The 19,119-nt window shown below is 40.3% G+C and overlaps 2 protein-coding genes across 14 annotated transcripts in view; one reads left to right on the top strand and one right to left on the bottom strand.

The window, feature by feature from the left end:
* Positions 1-581: 581 nt before the first annotated feature.
* Positions 582-15,480, top strand: CABYR (calcium binding tyrosine phosphorylation regulated). 4 transcript variants are annotated; one of them, XM_012745986.3, is made up of 6 exons: positions 583-709; positions 3,088-3,261; positions 3,368-3,421; positions 9,668-10,015; positions 13,091-13,694; positions 15,392-15,480. In XM_012745986.3, exons 2-5 carry the CDS (start codon positions 3,114-3,116, stop codon positions 13,687-13,689), a joined length of 1,149 nt encoding a protein of 382 aa, XP_012601440.1. In that variant the 5' UTR covers positions 583-709; positions 3,088-3,113; the 3' UTR covers positions 13,690-13,694; positions 15,392-15,480. The 4 variants fall into 4 exon arrangements, with proteins under 4 accessions (XP_012601436.1, XP_075849703.1, XP_012601435.1 ...); XM_012745982.3 differs by lacking the exon at positions 13,091-13,694 and having other exon boundaries at positions 582-709; positions 9,668-10,857; XM_075993588.1 differs by lacking the exon at positions 15,392-15,480 and having other exon boundaries at positions 582-709; positions 9,668-10,857; positions 13,574-13,652.
* Positions 15,481-15,856: 376 nt separating this feature from the next.
* The window catches only part of OSBPL1A (oxysterol binding protein like 1A), a 187,755-nt gene continuing 184,492 nt past the window's right edge, over positions 15,857-19,119 (bottom strand). For all 10 annotated transcript variants that reach the window (XM_012745965.2, XM_075993584.1, XM_012745966.3 and 7 more), the window contains one exon: positions 15,857-17,076. In XM_012745965.2, coding sequence (XP_012601419.1) covers positions 16,974-17,076 — 103 coding nt within the window. In that variant the 3' untranslated portion in view covers positions 15,857-16,973. The remainder of the gene's footprint in view (positions 17,077-19,119) is intronic.

Below are 19,119 nucleotides of genomic sequence, written 5' to 3'. Positions count from 1 at the left end.
AGAGGGGGCATTTTTAATTGAGGCCACGTTCCTTCAGTTTGGCAAAACTCAGCTGAAGTTACAGTACTCGCTGACGATGGGTTAGGGGGATAGATTTTGTCTGATCCTAATTGTGGAGAAACGGGAAGCCTCGGGATTAAAACTAAACTCCCATTCCGCAGGGGAGTTTCTCAAGAAGAAAAGTGTTCTGCTGCATAAAATTATTGGCTCCCTTTGTGTTTACACCGTGGCAGAAATTATTGTTCGTGTAGGTGACCCAGTAGTTTGTGGGGCGAGTAGTAGTGTGTGGAAAGGAGACGCAGAGACGGCATGACAGAACTGCTACAGAGCTATTTCTCTTTCCTGCCAAACCGTCTTTTATTTTTAGACAGCACCAAAGGCGGAGAGGAAGGCGTCCTGCCCTACTCCCGGCCGTTTGAAAATGCCAGTTTGCCTACTCGAGTTAGCGTTTAGTCAGAAAGGGCGAAGCACGCCGGCCTCGCCCGCCAAGTTCCGCCCTTTGTCCCTTCCGCCTCCCTATTGGCTGGGGCCGCCGTGGCCCCGCCCCCTTCCGTGGGGCCCGGAGCCTCCCGCGAGCGCACGTGGCTCTGTGACGCAGGCCCCGGCGTCTCCGCGGGTATAAAAGGCCCGCGGACCCGCGGTTTGCTTCAGGAGCCGCCGGCAAGGGGGCAACGAGGAAGCTTTCTAGAGCGTAGCCGGGAAGGAGAAGGTGGGGCGAGAAGGGAGAGAAGACATAGCCTGCGGCCGAGGGGCAGTTACGCCCTCGGGGCTTCTCGCGTGCTGGGAGAGGAGGATGAACCTCAAGTGTCTGGGAAGGCAGAAGGTCCCCAGAGGGGAGACCTGCGGGAGGGACCGGCCCACACCCGCCAGTGCGGCGCCGGGCTCTAGGGGGCCGACGCGGAATCCGTACGCCGCGTCTCCCACCCACACTTCACTGTCCTCCCAAACAAACTGCAAAGCAGTCAGTGACGGCGGGGCCCGCAGACCCCAGCCGAGGTCTTTAAGGGAGTGAGTGGTGTGAGCCACTTATTTTCGTTTTTGTGGCTCCGAAGTCCCCACTCGCTTCCTCAGAGGCGTGGCTTTCTTGCCCAGCGTCATGCCTGTGGTAGTGGGTAAATGGAAGTTGACAATTTGGCGCTGGGCTGGGGAGGGTTTAAATTTTTTGACAGGTATTCTTGAAGAGATTTGGGGAGAATTACTAAGCTGTCACTTTTAAACGTCCCTAACGTCTGTATTTGTGACGGTGCGTTTTACCTGTTGGTAGTCGTCCTTGGTGTCACAGTATTTGTCAGCTTGCTCAGGATGGTTCTTTGGGTCGATGTTCAGCATCCCTGGTCCTCACACGTTCCCAAAGCGGGGTGAGATAGGGCAGGAGCGAGGGAGCGCGGACTGCGAGGCCTGGCCGCTGTTCCCGCAGTTGGTCGCTCTGTCCCCCTGCTGGCTCCTGCCCTCAATTTCCAAAACAGCCTACTACTCACCTAGGGGGACTTATTAAAAAATTATTTTTATGTACAGTGTATGTATGTGTAAGTGTATCTGTCATACATATTATTACTGCCTACGTCCCTTAGCGTTTAGCATGGGGGCCTGCCAAAGTTGTGCTTCTGATTATGTCAAATGGTTTAAGTAAAGCTCCTGTTGAATGATACTCTGATAGGAAGTTTTTATTAAAGTACACTTAATTATAATATATTCTGAAAGGGCTTTCTTTGGGCAATACAGATTCATTTTGTCCTGACATGTTTTTTGGGGGAAGATGAAATGTATTTGTTAAAAAATATATTCAACATTTTTCTATGACACATTACTTTATGTTAGAAGCTGGCCCCTTGTCTGATTGTAACTAAACTGTGCCACTTGGCCCCATGAAACTTGTTACTCACTTTACCCTGGGGATATTGTTGAGGACATGGTTCATTATATCACACTCTTCTCTTTAGAAGGACCCACGGGAGAAATTTCTCCTGGGTCTCAGCATCTAGAAAAGCTGTGATTCTCCCAAGCAACTGATTTTTCTTTTTTTTTTTTTTTTTGGTCACCTCAGGAAACCTGAATCATTTATCCTCTGTTTCCTATATTGTGATGGCTGCTTGGTAGCTCAGGGACTGATTTGATACCCATCTCTATCATGGTGAAGGACCTGTTGCTTCATTGTGGTGCTAACTTTACCTGTGGCTTCATCCTATTTTTCCTATCATGTTTTTTCCCTTACCACTGAATGGATTTCCTTAAATATTTAATTTTGTTTCTTCTATGTATTTATAAGCCTTAGATAATTTTTTAGAATGAGACAGAGCACACACACAGTTTTGGGTGACAACCTTTGCAACTCTGAGAATTACAGGTTGGATTGTGCAATATACCCTTGGTACCATTAAAAGCCAGAAAGGCAGAGAAAGAGGAGGACTTAAGGGAAAATCAGGACAGGTTAAGGAAGGACATGAAAAAAGAAAGCTGCCTGTCATGGTGAGTGGTATAATAATGCCACGAATAACTATGCCCATTTTGATTGTTAAAAACAAAATTAAATTCAAAGCTAAAAATGTATACTTAAAGATGAGCAATGTGTCTGAGGATATATTTAGAAAAATGAAGGGAAAAAAGACATTTTTATCTTCAAGAAACACAATTTTGTAACTCTCTATTTGATGAATTACAGACAAGCCAGTGCCTGTGTGGTTTGGGAGGACATTGTTTGAAAACAGATACATGAGCTTAATTTATCTTTCTTGAAATGTAACTACAGAAAATATTCACTGAATTTTACAGAAGCAGATTTTGTTTTTGTTGTTCTTTATTTGATTTTAATATCATCCTGCGGGGCTCGGCCAGGCCTCTTCCTAAGGATTTCTTTAATAGTACTGTATTACTCATCTTCACATAGTAAGCTATTAGGGTGGTTCTTTTAAAAAAAAATTATCAAGAATAAGCCTGTTTTACTAGAATAAATACCTAGAGATTAGAACTAAAGCTAAGAATTTTAATAGGAAATAGGCTTGTTCTTAGAAAACCATAGTTAGCTGGCAAGAAATATGTTAATAAAAAACTAATATACTATTTATAAGACTTTGTTTTTCTTTGTTATAGCTAAGATTTACAGACATCCTGCCAAAATGTTTTCTTCAAAGCCCAGACTTGTCGTACCTTATGGCCTCAAGACTCTGCTCGAGGGAGTTAGCAGAGCCATTCTCAAAACCAAGCCACCGAATATCACCCAGTTCGCAGCAGTTTATTTTAAAGAACTTATTGTGTTTAGAGAAGGTTTGTTATTGCTTTAGATTATATATTTGTTGCTTTGAAAAAGAAAACATTTTAAATTGGTATTTTATGTGTATCTGTATTTGATTTCCTGTATTTATTCCTTCAGGGAATACTTCTCTGGATATAAAAGATCTGGTTAAACAATTTCATCAGGTTACAGGTAAGTGTCATGAGTGGTGATAGTTTTAATAATGCTGGTTATAAATTACTGCATACATTCAAACTTAAGAATGATGCCCACAAATATTTTTTGTTTAAATGATCACACTGATTTTTTTATTATTAAATCAGTTTTTTAAAAAAAACCTGAGGATTGACATTTTGGAGGATTCCAAATCTTAGAAAGAAATAAGAAAAACTCATCTCTTACAAACCATTTGGTACAGTGAATATATATGAAGACCTACATTATTTAGGAAAATTGTTTAAACACTTTTTTTTTTCTCACTTTGTTGCCCAACCTAGAGTGAGTGCCATGGCATCAGCTTAGCTCACAGCAACCTCAAACTCCTGGGCTCAAGCAATCCTCCTGCCTCAGCCTCCCAAGTAGCTGGGACTACAGGCATGTGCCACCATGCCCAGCTAATTTTTTCTATATATATAAGTTGACCAATTAATTTCTTTCTATTTATAGTAGAGACGGGGTCTTGCTCTTGCTCAGGCTGGTTTCGAACTCCTGACCTCAAGCAATCCACCTGCCTCGGCCTCCCAGAGTGCTAGGGTTACAGGCATGATAAACACTATTCTTAGAAGACTTTTTTAAAAGTTATTTTTAAGGAATTATTTTAAGGAAAAGGTTAACCACCCATATTTTTTCCCCTGGTGTTTAACTGCAGTCCAGGCTGGAGGACAGGAGATCAGTTAGGTGTCTCTGACCATACTTTCTGCTCCAAGAGTCTGCATGTAAAAGGAGATAAGTTTTTCATCGAGAATGCTCTCCTCCAGCATATCTCAGGCACTGTGACATAGTGCTATATATTTGCTTAGAAGAAAATTGTGTTTTGTGTGTATATGTGTAAATAATCTAATAGTGACTATCACAGCATGAAACTGAGTTGACATAGGAGCAATGAAAAATTCAGGGGGTGGATATAAGACAAGGCAAAGTTTACATAGTGAATATTTGGGATCACTGTATAGTCAAAACTAAGAACAGGCATACATGTCTAATGGCAAGAAAAAGCTTTTCAAAGAATTTTGTGAAGAAGGGAAAATGGAGACTCAAGGTTAGTGTGGCAAATAACTGAAATAATTCTTATTCCATTACCTGATCTGCATTTTCAAGTGATCACAGAGAAAGAAAAGGTAGAATTCAGTGAGTTGTCAGCCACTTTTGGGCTGTCACTTGGTGATGTTAATATATCTATTCACATAACATAACATAACCAAGGTGGGATAAATTAGGAGTAAGACCTAATAAAATGTAAAAATCATAAGGGTTTGGGTTTACAGTGAAAGAGATATCCAAAAGAAAAAGCGAGGTTAAGAATAGCAAGGGTCAGCTTTTGAAGGGGGGGGTAGGAGAATGAAGTGCCATGGTTCAGGAATATTTTATTGTCTAGACTAGCTGCTTCCCTACAGGAACTAAAGGCATTCATAGTTCACCATGAGAAACAGGTCTGAGACTTGCTTACCCCAGCAATAGGATATACAGACAAGTGCAAGAATATTAACCACTCTTCTCTCCCCATGAGCCCAGTTTCCCAGGTAGTCAAGGTGGTGGTTGTCCATGTACCTCTGTCTCCTATACCAGGCATGCTGTGTTTGAAAGTATTGGGAGTGTGCAGGCATACTATGTTTGAGAATGGTGATAAAGTCAGTGAATCTTTATAGTGGAAAGTAACTAACTGATAGCTTTTGAGTTTACTTTGTTTACTGATGTGGGTTTGGGTCCAGGTAGGTCTTTGAATCTCACAGTTCAAAATTCATAGACTAACAAAATTAATGGAGCAGCCATATTTTTGATGGAGATAGGGGTAGGAGATACTATTGCTTTTCCCCTCTAATAACTGAAGATACCAAGGAAATTGATGCAGCATACAGATAATCTTGAAAGCAAACTCAGAGTATGGTGAAACAGTTTGCTTTTTAGGCAGTAGAGTAGAAATGAACATTGCTTGTTCTCATTTGTTATACTAGGGAGATGGGAAGGTAACATGAGGTATGACCAAAAAATATAGAATTCGATGGTACTGTTTAATATCAGTTTGATGTATTTGTCTTTTGTCATCTCAAGTGGTTTCTTACTGGTCAAACAATATCCGTTAACTTGCGTTGTCTCATAGACACTGCATGAATCTATCTAAAGAGCGACTATCTAGGGATATACAGGCACCATAGGTTCCCATTTGGTAGAGCATTTCCTCCTGAGTGGTATACTCCTACCTACTGATTGGTTTAAATCCCTATCTGCTGTTTCTGTGGGAGCTGTGGGTAGAGTTGGTTGAATGGTGGTTCAGATCTGCACAGTAAAAATGTAGGTATAACAGTTGGCAACTTCTATGTCATTCAAAGAGAACTTCCCTTTTGTAGATCCCAATTTTAAATATGGATGGTGGTATGTATAGTACTCTACATGCTCTATCAGTTGGCCCCAAAGATTGAGGCCCTCCTAGGCTTTCAATGACTTGCAAGATGAAGAAATTAATCATTCTTTGACAACTAAGTCAACTGACCTTTATTCTGGTTTCTCAGTCCCTTCAGCATGAAGTGAGATCAGCCTAAAGACAGTACCAGGTATTAGAACTTGATGATGTGGGCAAAAGCTAACTGCACCCTTAGTGCACTGTTGCTCCTTCATCTCCCATGTATCGAATATGAGCATGAAAGACATGTTTCAGAAGAGTTCTCAGTGGGGATGTCGTATCCTACCTATAGAGTTATTCCCAAACTAGGGAGATGGGAAGGTAACATGACGTATGACCAGGTAATATGAGGTATATGAGTTTGCAGCCGACAGGATTACTACCAAGCTGCCTATATGCATGGAAGGCATGGAAACAAGAACATCCCTGCACATATCACTTGTTTTTGTTAAACCCTTCATTCTGGGATTTTTTTCCTAGAAAGAGCCCCGTTTTTTGGTCAGCCTCATCATAGGACCAGTAGTGTTAATCCTTCTCCCCAGTGACCTCAAAACTTCAGGCACAGTCAGGTGATAGAGGAGAAAGGAGAAAAATAAGTAGACATGGGAGCAAACTGTTTTCACTTGTCGTCTTATCTTTTGCCCCATTTTCCAGAGCCATCCTAAAGATGGTCCTTGGCTCTATCCAGGGCCTTCGTTGTGGCATTTCTCCCACATAGGCTCATTTCCAAAGCAGCTCATCTTTTGAAGCCTTTTCTTGGTACCTTCTCTTGTTTTTCTGCAATTTGATTAGATCCTTACTACCATATGAATCAGTGAAAGTCCCCCCATTTCTCAGTCTTCTCAGGAGTTTCTTCATTAATCCAAATGAATCTTTAATTGATGGTATTTTAGAAACTTCAATACTTTAAGGCAAAAGAGTCATTCTCTTAAATCCCACCACTTAATATATGCTAGGAAAAGGAGGAAGGAATGGAATTAATATTTATCAACTGTTTTGTCCTAGACACTTGTAATATATTTTGTCAGTTACTTCAGACAACCTTAGGTCAGTTTAGGGATTATGGTAATCCAATTCCTAAATTGGCTGGGTTCTTGAAAATTCTAATGGTAAGTAAATCAGGGGTTGGAGAATTTAAGAGCTTGGGGGGTGGATAGAAAAATAGAGAGGCCTTGATATAGGTATGGGTGTTAGGAGGTCAGTCTAGTTAGGAGTTGGGCTTGGGTTTTGTTGTTGCTCTGATTACCTTCACTGTACCACAGGCCCCAAATTCTTCTAGCAGAGGACCACTGAAGCTTTGTGCTTAGGGTGGGCCTGGAGTGCTGGAGAGTGTTTCTCAGGGTCTGTGCTTCCCCCTCAGCTTTCAGCCTTGCCTGCTTTTCTGCTGTCCCACAGATGGCATCTCTCTCTGTGCTCTTGTCCCTCATCTGGTGACAGCCTACATTCTGTGACTCAGTGCTGGGTTGGTGGGCAGGGCAGGAGATTCCCTATGGTTCTGTGCCAGCCTCAGGCCTAGGCTGGCCATATGCACCTGGCCTTTTGGAGGTGGGGCTTTCTCAGTGTTCCTGCCATCCATCCATCCTTGTGGCAGCCAAACTCTGCCTTGCATCTGTGGTTAGTCTCAGGCCAGTGTCTCCTGTCTCTTCCCCAACAGTATGAGACCTCTGGTGTTGGTATAGGATCTGTCTCTCCAGCTGCCTACCTTACTCCCATCTTTTCATGGGAGGCCTGTGGAAAAGTGCTTGAGTAAGTGAACTCTCCTTGGGTCTGGATATCTGGGCTATTCCATACTGACATTGTAGCCCACCTTTGGCCTTTACCAGTACATTAAGATTATAACTGATACCTTCTTACCAGCTACTGTGATGGCATTGCCTTCTTCCTGGGTCCTGCCACAGCTGAGACTATTCTTGTGTCCCTTCTCTCCTTAGAGGGGTTTGTTCCTCTTTGGAAATAAGGTTACTTGGTTACTTTTTGACCCTAGCTCTTTGCTAGACTCAAGAAAAGTTATGATTTTGTGGTTTATCTGGCTTTTGTTATGGTGAGAGCAGTATTTTTTGTAGCTTTCTATGTCCTAAGCATAAGAGTAAAGGTCAGGTTTATTTTAAAAAGATTATTTCCCACCTCTGAACTCCCAAGATCTTTATTAGTACCATTATTAGGTACTTACACTTTTTTACCTATATTATTTGTATACTTGTCTTATCTCCCCTACAGAATGGAAGCTATATGAGATCTCATCTTAATCTTTCTATCCTCAACAGTCCCCAGTACAGTGTTTTACGCATAGCACAAGCTCTAAGTCAAAGGTATTGGGGGGTAAAGGACTTTGTTAAAAAAGTAGGTTAGGAAGTCCTGAAGAAGTGAATGGTTAGGAAAATGAGGTTATTGTTCTAAGCAAAGGGAGATAAGAGTAGGATGTAGCTTTTCTATTTTTTTGAAACTTTTCTCTGCACATGAGCATTTGGTGTGATGTCCATGTTCAGAATTAAGACACTTTAATTGAATTTACAAGAAATTGGCAGCCAATGTAGTGGGAGATATTGAAGGACACTGCTCTTTGAGATACAGCTGAACCTATGAAAATATGTCTCTAAACAAAGTTTTGACTTGAACCAAACACATTCTTATAAAGCAAATTGTGATATTAGAAATGTGTCCCCAAGAGAAAATCCTTAGTAAGCAGATGAGTAACAAGAAGGTGGTTGGACAGGCATGTGGGTGATAAGCACAGAGTTTTCCAGGCTCTAGGACTTTGTATATGTCATGAGCTGTCTTGATCTTCCAGGCCATGGGAATTTTCCTCATGCCTAAAGGTTCACTAAGGTCTACACTTTCATATCCAGAGATCTTTCTTTTCATCTTGTCTGGGTCAGTATGACTTTGGCTGCATGATGACACCTTGCTAGCAGGTACTATCATTTTTAGGTTAGAATATATGCTATTTCCTAAGGTAAAAAAATCATGTAGTGGCTGGGTGCAGTGGTTCATCCCTGTAATCCTAGCACTCTGGGAGGTGGAGACAGGCAGATCGTTTGAGCTGAGGGGTTCGAGATCAGCCTGAGCAAGAGCGAGACCCATCTCTACTAAAAAAAATAGAAAGCAATCAGCTAGACAACTAAAAAATATATATATTAAAAAGCTGGGCATGGTGGTCCTGGCTACTCAGGAGGCTGAGGCAGTAGGATCACTTGAGCCCAGGAGTTTGAGGTTTGCTGTGAGCTAAGCTGATGCCATGGGACTTTAGCTTGGGCAACAGAGTGAGACTCAGTCTCAAAAAAAAAAAAAAAAAAAAATCATGTAGTTCCCTAGTTTACCAATTCATTAAGTTAAACTTTGTATACCAATTTTCTTAAATTAAGGAACGCCTTTATTAATGTGTTAGCATCTTTGTCATTATTAATACACCAGCTAAAGATTAGATAATCTATTGCCCAATTCACTCTTTGTTTCTTCTTCTCTCCCCAGTTTTGTGTGGAAGTTTGGATCAGGAGCTTTGTCCATAGAAGTTTTCAGCTTCCTTATTTCTAGGCAGAGTTATGATCTTTCCCCTAATGCTGACTGGCTTAGGATGGTATCTGATTATTACTTTTGCCTCTGCTATTTGGAGTCACTTATTTCTAGGGAAATGAACTGACGGTCTTGGAGTGAATAAGGACAGGGAAGTTTCATTACCCACACTAAATCACAGATGTTAGAAAGTAAAGCAAAAAAAAGTCTCGTACTTGTGTTTATGTTGACATTTGAATGCTCAACCTATTGCTTTAACATTCTTTTTGGGGGTTATATATGCTGATTAACCTATCTGGCTGTTATTTTAGTAGAGAAGTGGTCAGAAGGAATGATACAAGGGAAGAAACCGGAATGTGTAAAAGAACTTGGAGGAACATCTGCAGTTTCTCAAGCGCCTACACGGATGGAAAAATCTACAGACACAGAGGAGGACAATATAGCTGGACTACTATTTAGCAACAAAACCACTCAGTTTCCATCAGTTAATGCTGAGTTCTTAGAGTCTGAGAGCACACCTGAAGCAGTTTGTGGTCCGTCTTCTAAACCAACCACCCCTAAGACTGCTAGCCCACCCTCATCACCACCTCCAGCAGATGTCTCTCCAGAGTATGCCTATGTCCCAGCTGACCCAGCTCAGTTTGCTGCTCAGATGTTAGGTAAAGTTTCATCTACTCATTCTGATCAATCTGACGTTTTAATGGTGGATGTGGCAACCAGTATGCCTGCTATCAAGGAGGCACTGAGCTCAGAGCCTGATGAAGATGTCATGGTGGCCTCTTCTGAGTATTCTAGAGAGGTGGTAGCAATGCGGGTTGTAGATTCGGGTCCTAAACCTAAAGGCGATAAGGCTGAACCATCAACGGCTTCCTCATTCCCCTTGCAGGATGAACAAGAACCTCCTGCTTACAATCAAGCTCCTGAGGTCTCTTTTCAGGCTGAGAGTAAGGTTACATCAGCCGTTTGTATATCATCTGTCTATAACAATCAGCCTGTGATTGGAGGAGTTGTTTATGTTGAGCAAATGCCAGAACAAATACTTATCCCCTTTTCTGATCAAGTTGCTTGCCTTAAAGAAAATGAGCAGTCACCACCAGTTAGTTCCAAACCTGTAGTACAAAAGACAACCTCAGGCACGTCTAAAAAATCTGTAGAGTCTGTAAAACTTGTACATGTGGAGGAGAAGGCAATATATGATTCCTCAGTACATGTGGAGGCAGAAGCTACAGTTCTGCTCTCTGACACTTATGTGAAAGATCTGCCTGAGGTAGCTGCACAATCCCTGGATGCAGAGGGCTCCATCAAAATAGGCTCTGAAAAATCTCTGCACCTTGAAGTGGAGATCATTTCGATGGTCGATGAAAAAACTGGGCAGGAGGAGGCAGGGGAAAACTCTGCACCCTGGGAGAAGGAGGTCAAACCTGGGGAAGAGGCAGATTTTCCAGAAGGTCTCAGTGCACCAGAAGAGGAAGCAGCACCTGACAAGGTTTGATGAAGCAAGGTAAGAAAATTAGATACTTATACAGTTACAAATTGCATTTCAGGTGACATCTGTATTTCAGATAACCATCTCTGTAGGCTCCCCGCAGACTGGTCAAAATCTTTATTTTCAATAGTTTTTTTAGAAATGCCAAACCTATTTAAAGGCTATGTTGCATTTGAGATTTTACTATTACGAGATGAGTGATTTTAAAGTGACATCCCCAAAGTTTGGCCTCGAAGTTTCATCATCTAGCACTTTTGTGTTATTCTTTTGGAAATATTATACAGCGAGCAACACTATATAGCTTGTTGTGAGGTACAAAATATATTCTTGTGATCTGAATGTTCCTATTGCAAAACTGTAATTAGGGGGTGTTGGTTTGAAATTTCTCACCTGTGAATGTAAAATTGAACTACAACAATGCAATTATATAGGCTGTGGCATTTTAAAAAGTGAAAGAAATGGTGGTGTGTTTGACTGCTTTCGCACTGAGTCAAGAGAGCTCTGCAAGCAGGTTTGGGGTGCCAGGCCGAGCATTGATTTCCTGTCCAGGAGCTTCCTGCAGCTGAGGGAGCAGCTTCATAGCTGGATGGAGAGAGGAAAGGTCAGGTCAAACTTCTGTCACACAGGGCAGCATGGTGGTAGCAGCAGCAGAAAGGATGGTTAGACACTTAAACAATGGATGTAGTTCAGATGATTGGCTTCCTTCCATCAGTTCCCCAACAAGTGCCAAAATCAGGCTGCTTTCTCGGCTGCTGAACTGTCACCATGTTTTCTTGTGACACAGATATGATGTGACCTCCATCTCAATCTAGTTATATGGCATTTGGTCTGCTCACTCTCATGCCTCACATAGATACTTGCAGGGGCCGTTCTCTTTTTAGGGATGGAAGGGACATGCATGAGCCAATCCCCCCATTCCTTTTGCAAAAACTCTCTCAACCCTGACTCTTACCCAAGCCAGAATGATAAAGAAGGGTTACCTAAGCAGGTGTTTACAAAAGATCAAATTCTGTCTGGCAGTGTGACAGGGATTCTGCACAGCTGAAAAGGCAGAGGGCAGTGTTGGGATTGTAGCATGTGGGACTGGCATCAGACTTATGGCTTAAGTAGCACTTCCAGACCAAGTTACTGTTTTCAACTGTTTAACTGTTTCTAAAGTAAAATAGAGTTGTCCTCAGCACTGAAAGGATATTTGACCAAAAGAAAAAAAAAAACTCAGATTGAGTTCAATCTCTCAAACTCTTTCTCTTTGAAAAAACTGAAGGACTTGGCTTGTATGTATTTTTTACTAAACTTGAAGAAAGATCAGTTGAAAGTACCCGAAGCTATTGAAAACATGTCAGTTTAATCATGCGCATAGTGTTATTTTCTTTTCTGGGGAAGGAAAAAAGGCTGCACTGGGGATAGATGGCCCAGTGTTCAAAGGCAAACTCAGCACATTTGGGCAAAGTGAAATTCCTCCACAGGCACCTTTTCTCCTAGGTCCCATCTTCTGGGATTCAGTTCTCCAAGATACTACCATCTTCATTGGGCAGGTCACACTTGGTATTATAGACTCCTTGGTGTAAGTGGATGGATGGCATTCCTAGACCTCCTTTTTTCTTAACCCCTGTGGGACCAACCAGCCTCTTACTGCCACCTAGGACTTATGATGTCAAGCCTTGCCTAAAAGGAGTGCTCTCTGGAGTTCTGAGTCCTAGATTATGTGATATTTTATGTGTTGAGACAAATGAATGGGAGATAATGGTGCCTGTGAAGGACCAGAGATACTAGATTATGTGATCAAGATGACACCTAGTGCTGATTTCTTTAGGAAAGAAAAGTCACTATGCAGATGCATTAACACTTTTTCTCAGTGGCTTTAATGCACTCTTCAATTGATTTTTTTTTTTTGGGGGGGGGAAGCCAAAAGTTTTTTTTAACTATTCAGTTCCTTTCTGAGGATCTTGTAGAAGCCATGTCTAAAGGTGAAGTAGCTGGAAACAGCAACTTAGAATGAGATTGTTGCTTCAGCCACAACTGTAGTGTCCCTGCCACTTGCTGTCACAACAGTCTCCTCATTTTCCAACTGTAGAGAATCTCGCCTTTCACATTACCAAACACTATTTAGTTCTCTCTATAGCATGCTTTATGGCACATATTACAGTTGTTTATTTATATGTAAAAAAAGATTTACAAAGACATTACTGTGCATAGCGCCTGATACAGAGACCAAACCTTTAATGCCTGCAATTTTTTTTTTTTATAGCAATAGCAGCAAGCGAAGCAGGACAACCACCACCATATTCTAACATGTGGACCCTTTATTGTCTAACTGACATGAATCAACAGAGTCGCCCATCACCACCACCTGCACCTGGGCCTTTCCCCCAGGCAACCTTCTATTTATCTAATTCTAAGGATCCACAGTTTCTGCAGCATCCACCAAAAGTCACTTCTCCAACTTATGTGATGATGGACGACAGCAAGAAGACCAGTGCCCCCCCTTTTATTTTAGTAGGCTCAAATGTTCAGGAAGCACAGGAATGGAAACCCCTTCCTGGACATGCTGTTGTTTCACAGGCAGATGCCTTGAAGAGATATGCTGCAGTACAAGTGCCCATTGCTGTCGCTGCAGATCAGAAATTCCAGAAACATACCCTAAATCCTCAGAATACTAGTCCTCCTACAAGTGGAAAAGATGTCCCCAGACCACAAAGCCCTGTTTTTCTTTCTGTTGCTTTCCCAGTAGAAGATGTAGCCAAAAAAAGTTCAGGATCTGGTGACAAATGTACTCCCTTTGGAAGTTACGGTATTGCTGGAGAAATTACCGTGACTACAGCCCATGTTCGCAAAGCAGAAACTTAAAACTGGTAGGTAAATTTTCCTACCATAATATGTGGGCCTTAACACACTTGAGTTTTCAGCATTTTGTTGACCTGAAAATTGAGATATTTAAAACAATTAAATTAATATGTAATGAGTTGGGGTATACTCTAATTTGATGTGGTTATTGTCTCCATGTTTACCACCATTACCAATAAACACACAGGTGCGCAGCACCACAGTGACTCACACCAAGGGTTTGGTGCCCAATACATGAACCAGCCAAGCCATCAACTCAGACAACAGACCAGGTGAAAGGTGACTAACACTGTGGTAGATGCTAAAGAGGGATGGATTTTTAAAAAGGACAAGACAGTCTAGTTGGCATGTTTAACCACTTCGGTACGTACGAGCGTCGACTTTAGCTGACAGCCGTGATATGGCCTTTTCTAATTTTTCATGTATCAAAATAAAATTGTGAACATTTAAAAAAATAACATAATAAAAACATATACGTATGTTACCTATTCTGATTTGCATTACAAGTAAAGCTGCCTGTAAAGTAAAATAAGCTTTCAGTGGTTTAAAGCTTTCCTCATCACACAAGAGCAAAACAGATTCATCGTCAATGCACAGCACAAACCATCGTGCGGACTATGAATGCCGGCTGTGGGCAAGGTTTCGTGGCCGGTGAGCGCCATACCGAAGTGGTTAAGGAATGGGGAGGAGCAGAGACAATAGCTGGGAACAACTGAGAGCAAGGTAAGAGACAGTAGCATGGACAGGTTGGGAACACATTAAAGGGACAACTGAATATAACTATAGATAAGACAGTTTTATCACAAATCATTTTAAAATTTTTCATTCAACCAGTGACTTAATGCTAAACCCTTTGCTAGTCCCATGTGTGGACAGTGTGAGCAAAACATGGAACCTCTACCTTAGTGGGGAAACAGACAAAAAAATACAATACGTGAAGTGTTACGAACAAGGTATTGATACAGGCCTCCTTTAATAGTTACTGTTAGATAGGGTATTCAGGTGTGGATGTAAACTGACACCTGAGCGTGCAAAGGGAGCAGCCTTGTGAAGAGCTTCCCAGGTCGTGTTCTATGGCAGGAAAGAGCGGGAGACTGCAAGTAGGCCAGTGACGGTGGGGGGGGGGTAAAGTGCAGACGGCATCCCAGCATACCAAAGATAGATTTGGATTTCAATGGTAAGTCAGCACAAATGTTTTAAGCAGAAGAATGATACAATCAGATTCATGGTTTTATTAGACCCCCTGGCTGCTATGTGGAAAATGAATTAGAAGTCAGGAAGAGGTCAACAGAGGAAGCAGGGAGACAAATTAAGAGTATATAATTCAAGTGTTCTATACCAACAAGTTCAGTTAAAACAATTTCTGGGAATTTTAAGCTGAACATCTGAGGGATGGGCAAAAGTTAGATTTCATTCATAGGCAGGCTCAAGTACTACAGTTACCATATTTAAGGAAAGCTGTTTTCAAAATATCTCAGGGCTATTGCACTTCTTCATCCCCTTTATGGACTTTTAGTGGACTTGTCAAAATGGCTGTTTTCAGCATGGAATTACTAGTATATTTTTGTGTAAAAGCACAGGTAACTAAGAGCTTAGTAATAGTGCAGGAAGGTGTATACCTTGCATTTTTGATCTTCCACTGAATTCACATGTTCAGTTTAATGATTAAATTTAAACAATTCAATGTTTACATTATTTCTAACAGATCCTGAAAATGACGCTGTTTGAATCAACATTCAAGGTGGAGTTGGCCACCAAGCGTAATATAGCAATAAACTTCATGCAAGCATAAAACCTTGTATTGCTTATTTTTATAACTTTAGGAGGCATATAAACAACCAAACACAAAGGGCCTTAAATCATTTTAGATCTGTGAAGCAATAACATTTTCCAAACTATGCATAATTTTTTTTTTTAAGCATTCCCACTCCAACAGATCTAGTCATGAATTTTCTAGCGAGGTATTCCAACTTCATAATTCTGTATTTGGCACTCACACTACAGCACCTCTCTATAATACTCTATCTGCCCACATCTCATTGTGCATGCCAGGTAGCTGGTTAGCTCTTTGCCCTTGGGGACTGTGGCATCATAAAAAGACACTTTTGATAATTTACAATAGTATTAAGTGGCAACATTAGCGTATTTGAAATTTTAAAAGAAACCACACTTTTCTGGAACATTCTAAAGCCTTTATTTAGCATCAGGTAGATTATTATTTCATTATAACACTTGTTAACTTCAGGACAGCAATTAAAATAATTTACTGGCAGCTACCTAAGGCCCCTTGGAGCAGTATCTCAGTCTGGAGTTTGGTAGATAAATACTATAAGATTAATGTACCCCAATTAAAGGGGCAAAGCTCTACTGTACAGTAGACCTCCATACATATTTTAAGTACACAGGTGCCTTGCAAACTTGAAATGCACAGACCTCCTTTTATATAATTTGATACTTATAAATACATACATGAGTGCAACTTAATTTCTCTGGTGGCATTTGCCACTGGAAGTTGAAGCATTTAAAAAGGTTATGTAATGGTGATTAAAATCTATATTTCTAGGGCATTTTGTGAATTACTAGATTTTATACATATTTTCAGTTAAAATATACAATTTAAACTTATTATGACACTGATTATAGAAAATTGTAAAGGGAAATTCAGAGCACTAAAATAAATACTTTTCCAGTTTAACTCTTTAGAATTTTCAAATCAGGAATACCTAACTCTGAATATTCAGGCATATTTTCTTTTTGGAGCTTGAAAGGGGTAAAATTGAGAGGATCAGTATGAATAAAAGCCTTCTTGTCAATGGAGTCTTTACAAACAATGACATAACCTCTACATTTGAGCACATAAACATTGTATAGGAGAATTCTAAACATTTCAAAGTTATATCTAGAACATTCAAGCATGACAGCATAAAAATATTCAAAATAACTTGATTTGGTATTACTATATAATTCCATAAAGCTAAAGTTACATTTAGATATAAACCTTCAGTAAATATGGCAACAGCAACCATAAAAAGCATATTCTCCAGCAGTTCCTCTTACCTCTATATAAAATAGTATTCCAAATAAGCACATTTTATAGCAAAATTATGCATTTTTCCTAAGACTTTCATCACCAGTATTACCTAGGCCCTACTTCTGTTGGGTGAAATGCAAGTTATCTCATGAGTAGGTTTTTCATTTTTAAAAGATGAGTAGAAACCAAGGGAAAAAATTTAAAAACATAGGTTTAAGACTTATTTGTAGATTAAACACCTTCACTTTTCTGCATTTTAATAAATGTCAGGCAAATTGAAGTAGTTTCTGTCCCAGTAGCTGCCAGAGTAAATCCAGTCCTGTGCTCCATTGTAGGGATTAGGACCTTGGTGGAACCACCTGTTTAAAGAGAAAGGACAAGATTTACAAAATCACAGGGCATCTGCTTGTTCACTAGCGTGTGGTATTATTTCCCTATTGCAGCAATGTACTTCATTCTGTGAGTTAATGATTTCCAAAGACACTGAAGAAGTGATGCTGTTTTTCCTCTTTAGGGCACACATCTGTAGAATAATACTCCAAAAGGGGTAATGGTACCACGCAAAAGGGTTGTGGATCTCCCACAGCATCTGGCAATACTAGGTAGAAAAAGGGTCTTCTAATAGGGCTGTCAGAAACAATGTCTAACCGGTTCACCTTCTAACCCCACTCTTTATCATCCACTAGAAGATAGTTCTAGTTGATTCTAGAGCATTCTTTTGCTTTAAGCAGCTAGGAATAAGGAAACTAACTTTTAGAACATGTAAAGTGCCTGGTTTAGAGTAAATACCACCCAGACTCTTAAAGCTCCATTTTATAGATGAGAAACTCAATGTTGGAGCAACTAAAGACTTGCCCAAGGTAGTAACTGATAAACTTATGTTTAATTTTAAAGACCATGATTTTCCTACACATAATCTACTGAAAGTAGTCTAAATCTTTCTGGGTTTCCAGTTCCTCAATGCTAATATGGATTCTTTGGTTACATTTAGCTTCTAACAGCTTAACCTATCCTATTCTAATGCTAGAAAGAGCAGCCCCAATCATTTTCTTGCACTTTGAAAAACATGTCATTCATTTCCCACAGTACCAGATTTTCTTTAGGTAATGATGGAGATGCAAAATTACTTGCTCAAAAGGTTCACAATTAAATCTGTGTAACACTTTCTAGATATGATTTAGTTTTCAGAGTAACATTTATGAAAATAGTTTTCTATATTTCCAAATAAACTGTTTCTAAAAATATTTAGCTATTATAGGTAACAAAAACAGACAAATGGGACTATATTAAACTAAAACACTCTGCACAACAAAGTAAACAACAGTGAGGAGACAACCTGTGGAGTGGGAGAAAACATTTGCTAACTATCCATCTGACAAGGAACTAATATCCAGAATATACAAGGAACTCAAACTCAACAGCAAAAAAACCCCCAAATTATCCCATTAAAAGGTGGGCAAAGGACATGAATAGACATTTCTCAAAAGACGACATACAAATGGCCAACAGGTATATTAAAAAAAAATGCTCAATATCATTAATCATCAGAGAAATGCAAATAAAAACCAAAATGAGATCATATCACCCCAGTTAGAAGGGCTATTATTAAAAAGACAATAACGGATGCTGGTGAGGATGTGGAGAAAGGAAACTGGTACACTGTTGGTGGGAATGTAAATCAGTATAGCCGCTATGGAGAACAGTATGGAGGTTTCTCAAAAGACTAAAAACAGAACTTCCATATGAGGCAGCAATTCTACTACTGGGTATTTATCCAAAGGAAAGGAAATCATTATATCAAAGGGTAACCTGCATCCCCATGTTTATCACAGCACTATTCACAGTAACAAAGATATGGAGTCAACCTTAGTGTCCACTAATGGATGAATGGATAAATAAAACATAGAGTACTGACACAATGGAATACTAACTCAGACATAGAAAAGAATGAAATCCTGTTATTTGCAGCAACATGGGTAGAATTTAAGGTCATTATGTTAAGTGAAATAAGGCAGGCACAAAAAGACAAATACTACATGTTCTCATCTATGGGAGCTAAAAAAAGTTGATCTCATGGAGGTAGTGAGTACAATGACAGTTGGCAGAGGCTGGGAAGGGGGTGTGGGTGTGTGAGAGGGATGAAGAAAGAGGGGCAATTGGCAAAAACATATAGTTAGACAGAAGGATAAGTTCTAATGCTTGACAGAGTTTAACAACAATGTATACTTCAAAATCACTAGAAGAGAGGACTTGAAATGTTCCCAACACATAGAAATGATAAACACTTGAGGTGATGGATAGCCTAAATACCCTGACTTGATCATTAAACATTCTGTGCATATAACAAAATATCACCTGGTCACCATAAAAATGTACGAATATAATGTATCAATACAAAAAAT

This window comes from Microcebus murinus, chromosome 17 (assembly GCF_040939455.1).
Source record: "Microcebus murinus isolate Inina chromosome 17, M.murinus_Inina_mat1.0, whole genome shotgun sequence".
NCBI lineage: Eukaryota > Metazoa > Chordata > Mammalia > Primates > Cheirogaleidae > Microcebus > Microcebus murinus.
Note: the sequence above shows the minus strand (reverse complement) of the source record. Positions and strands in the feature narration are given on the sequence as shown.

Bases quoted from the DNA above. Each gene is read 5' to 3' on its own strand.
- CABYR (XM_012745982.3), top strand. From the start codon at position 3,114: ATGTTTTCTTCAAAGCCCAGACTTGTCGTACCTTATGGCCTCAAGACT. The intron at 3,262-3,367 runs GTTTGTTATTGC...TTATTCCTTCAG, and splicing joins ACTTATTGTGTTTAGAGAAG to GGAATACTTCTCTGGATATA. The intron at 3,422-9,667 runs GTAAGTGTCATG...CTGTTATTTTAG, and splicing joins ACAATTTCATCAGGTTACAG to TAGAGAAGTGGTCAGAAGGA.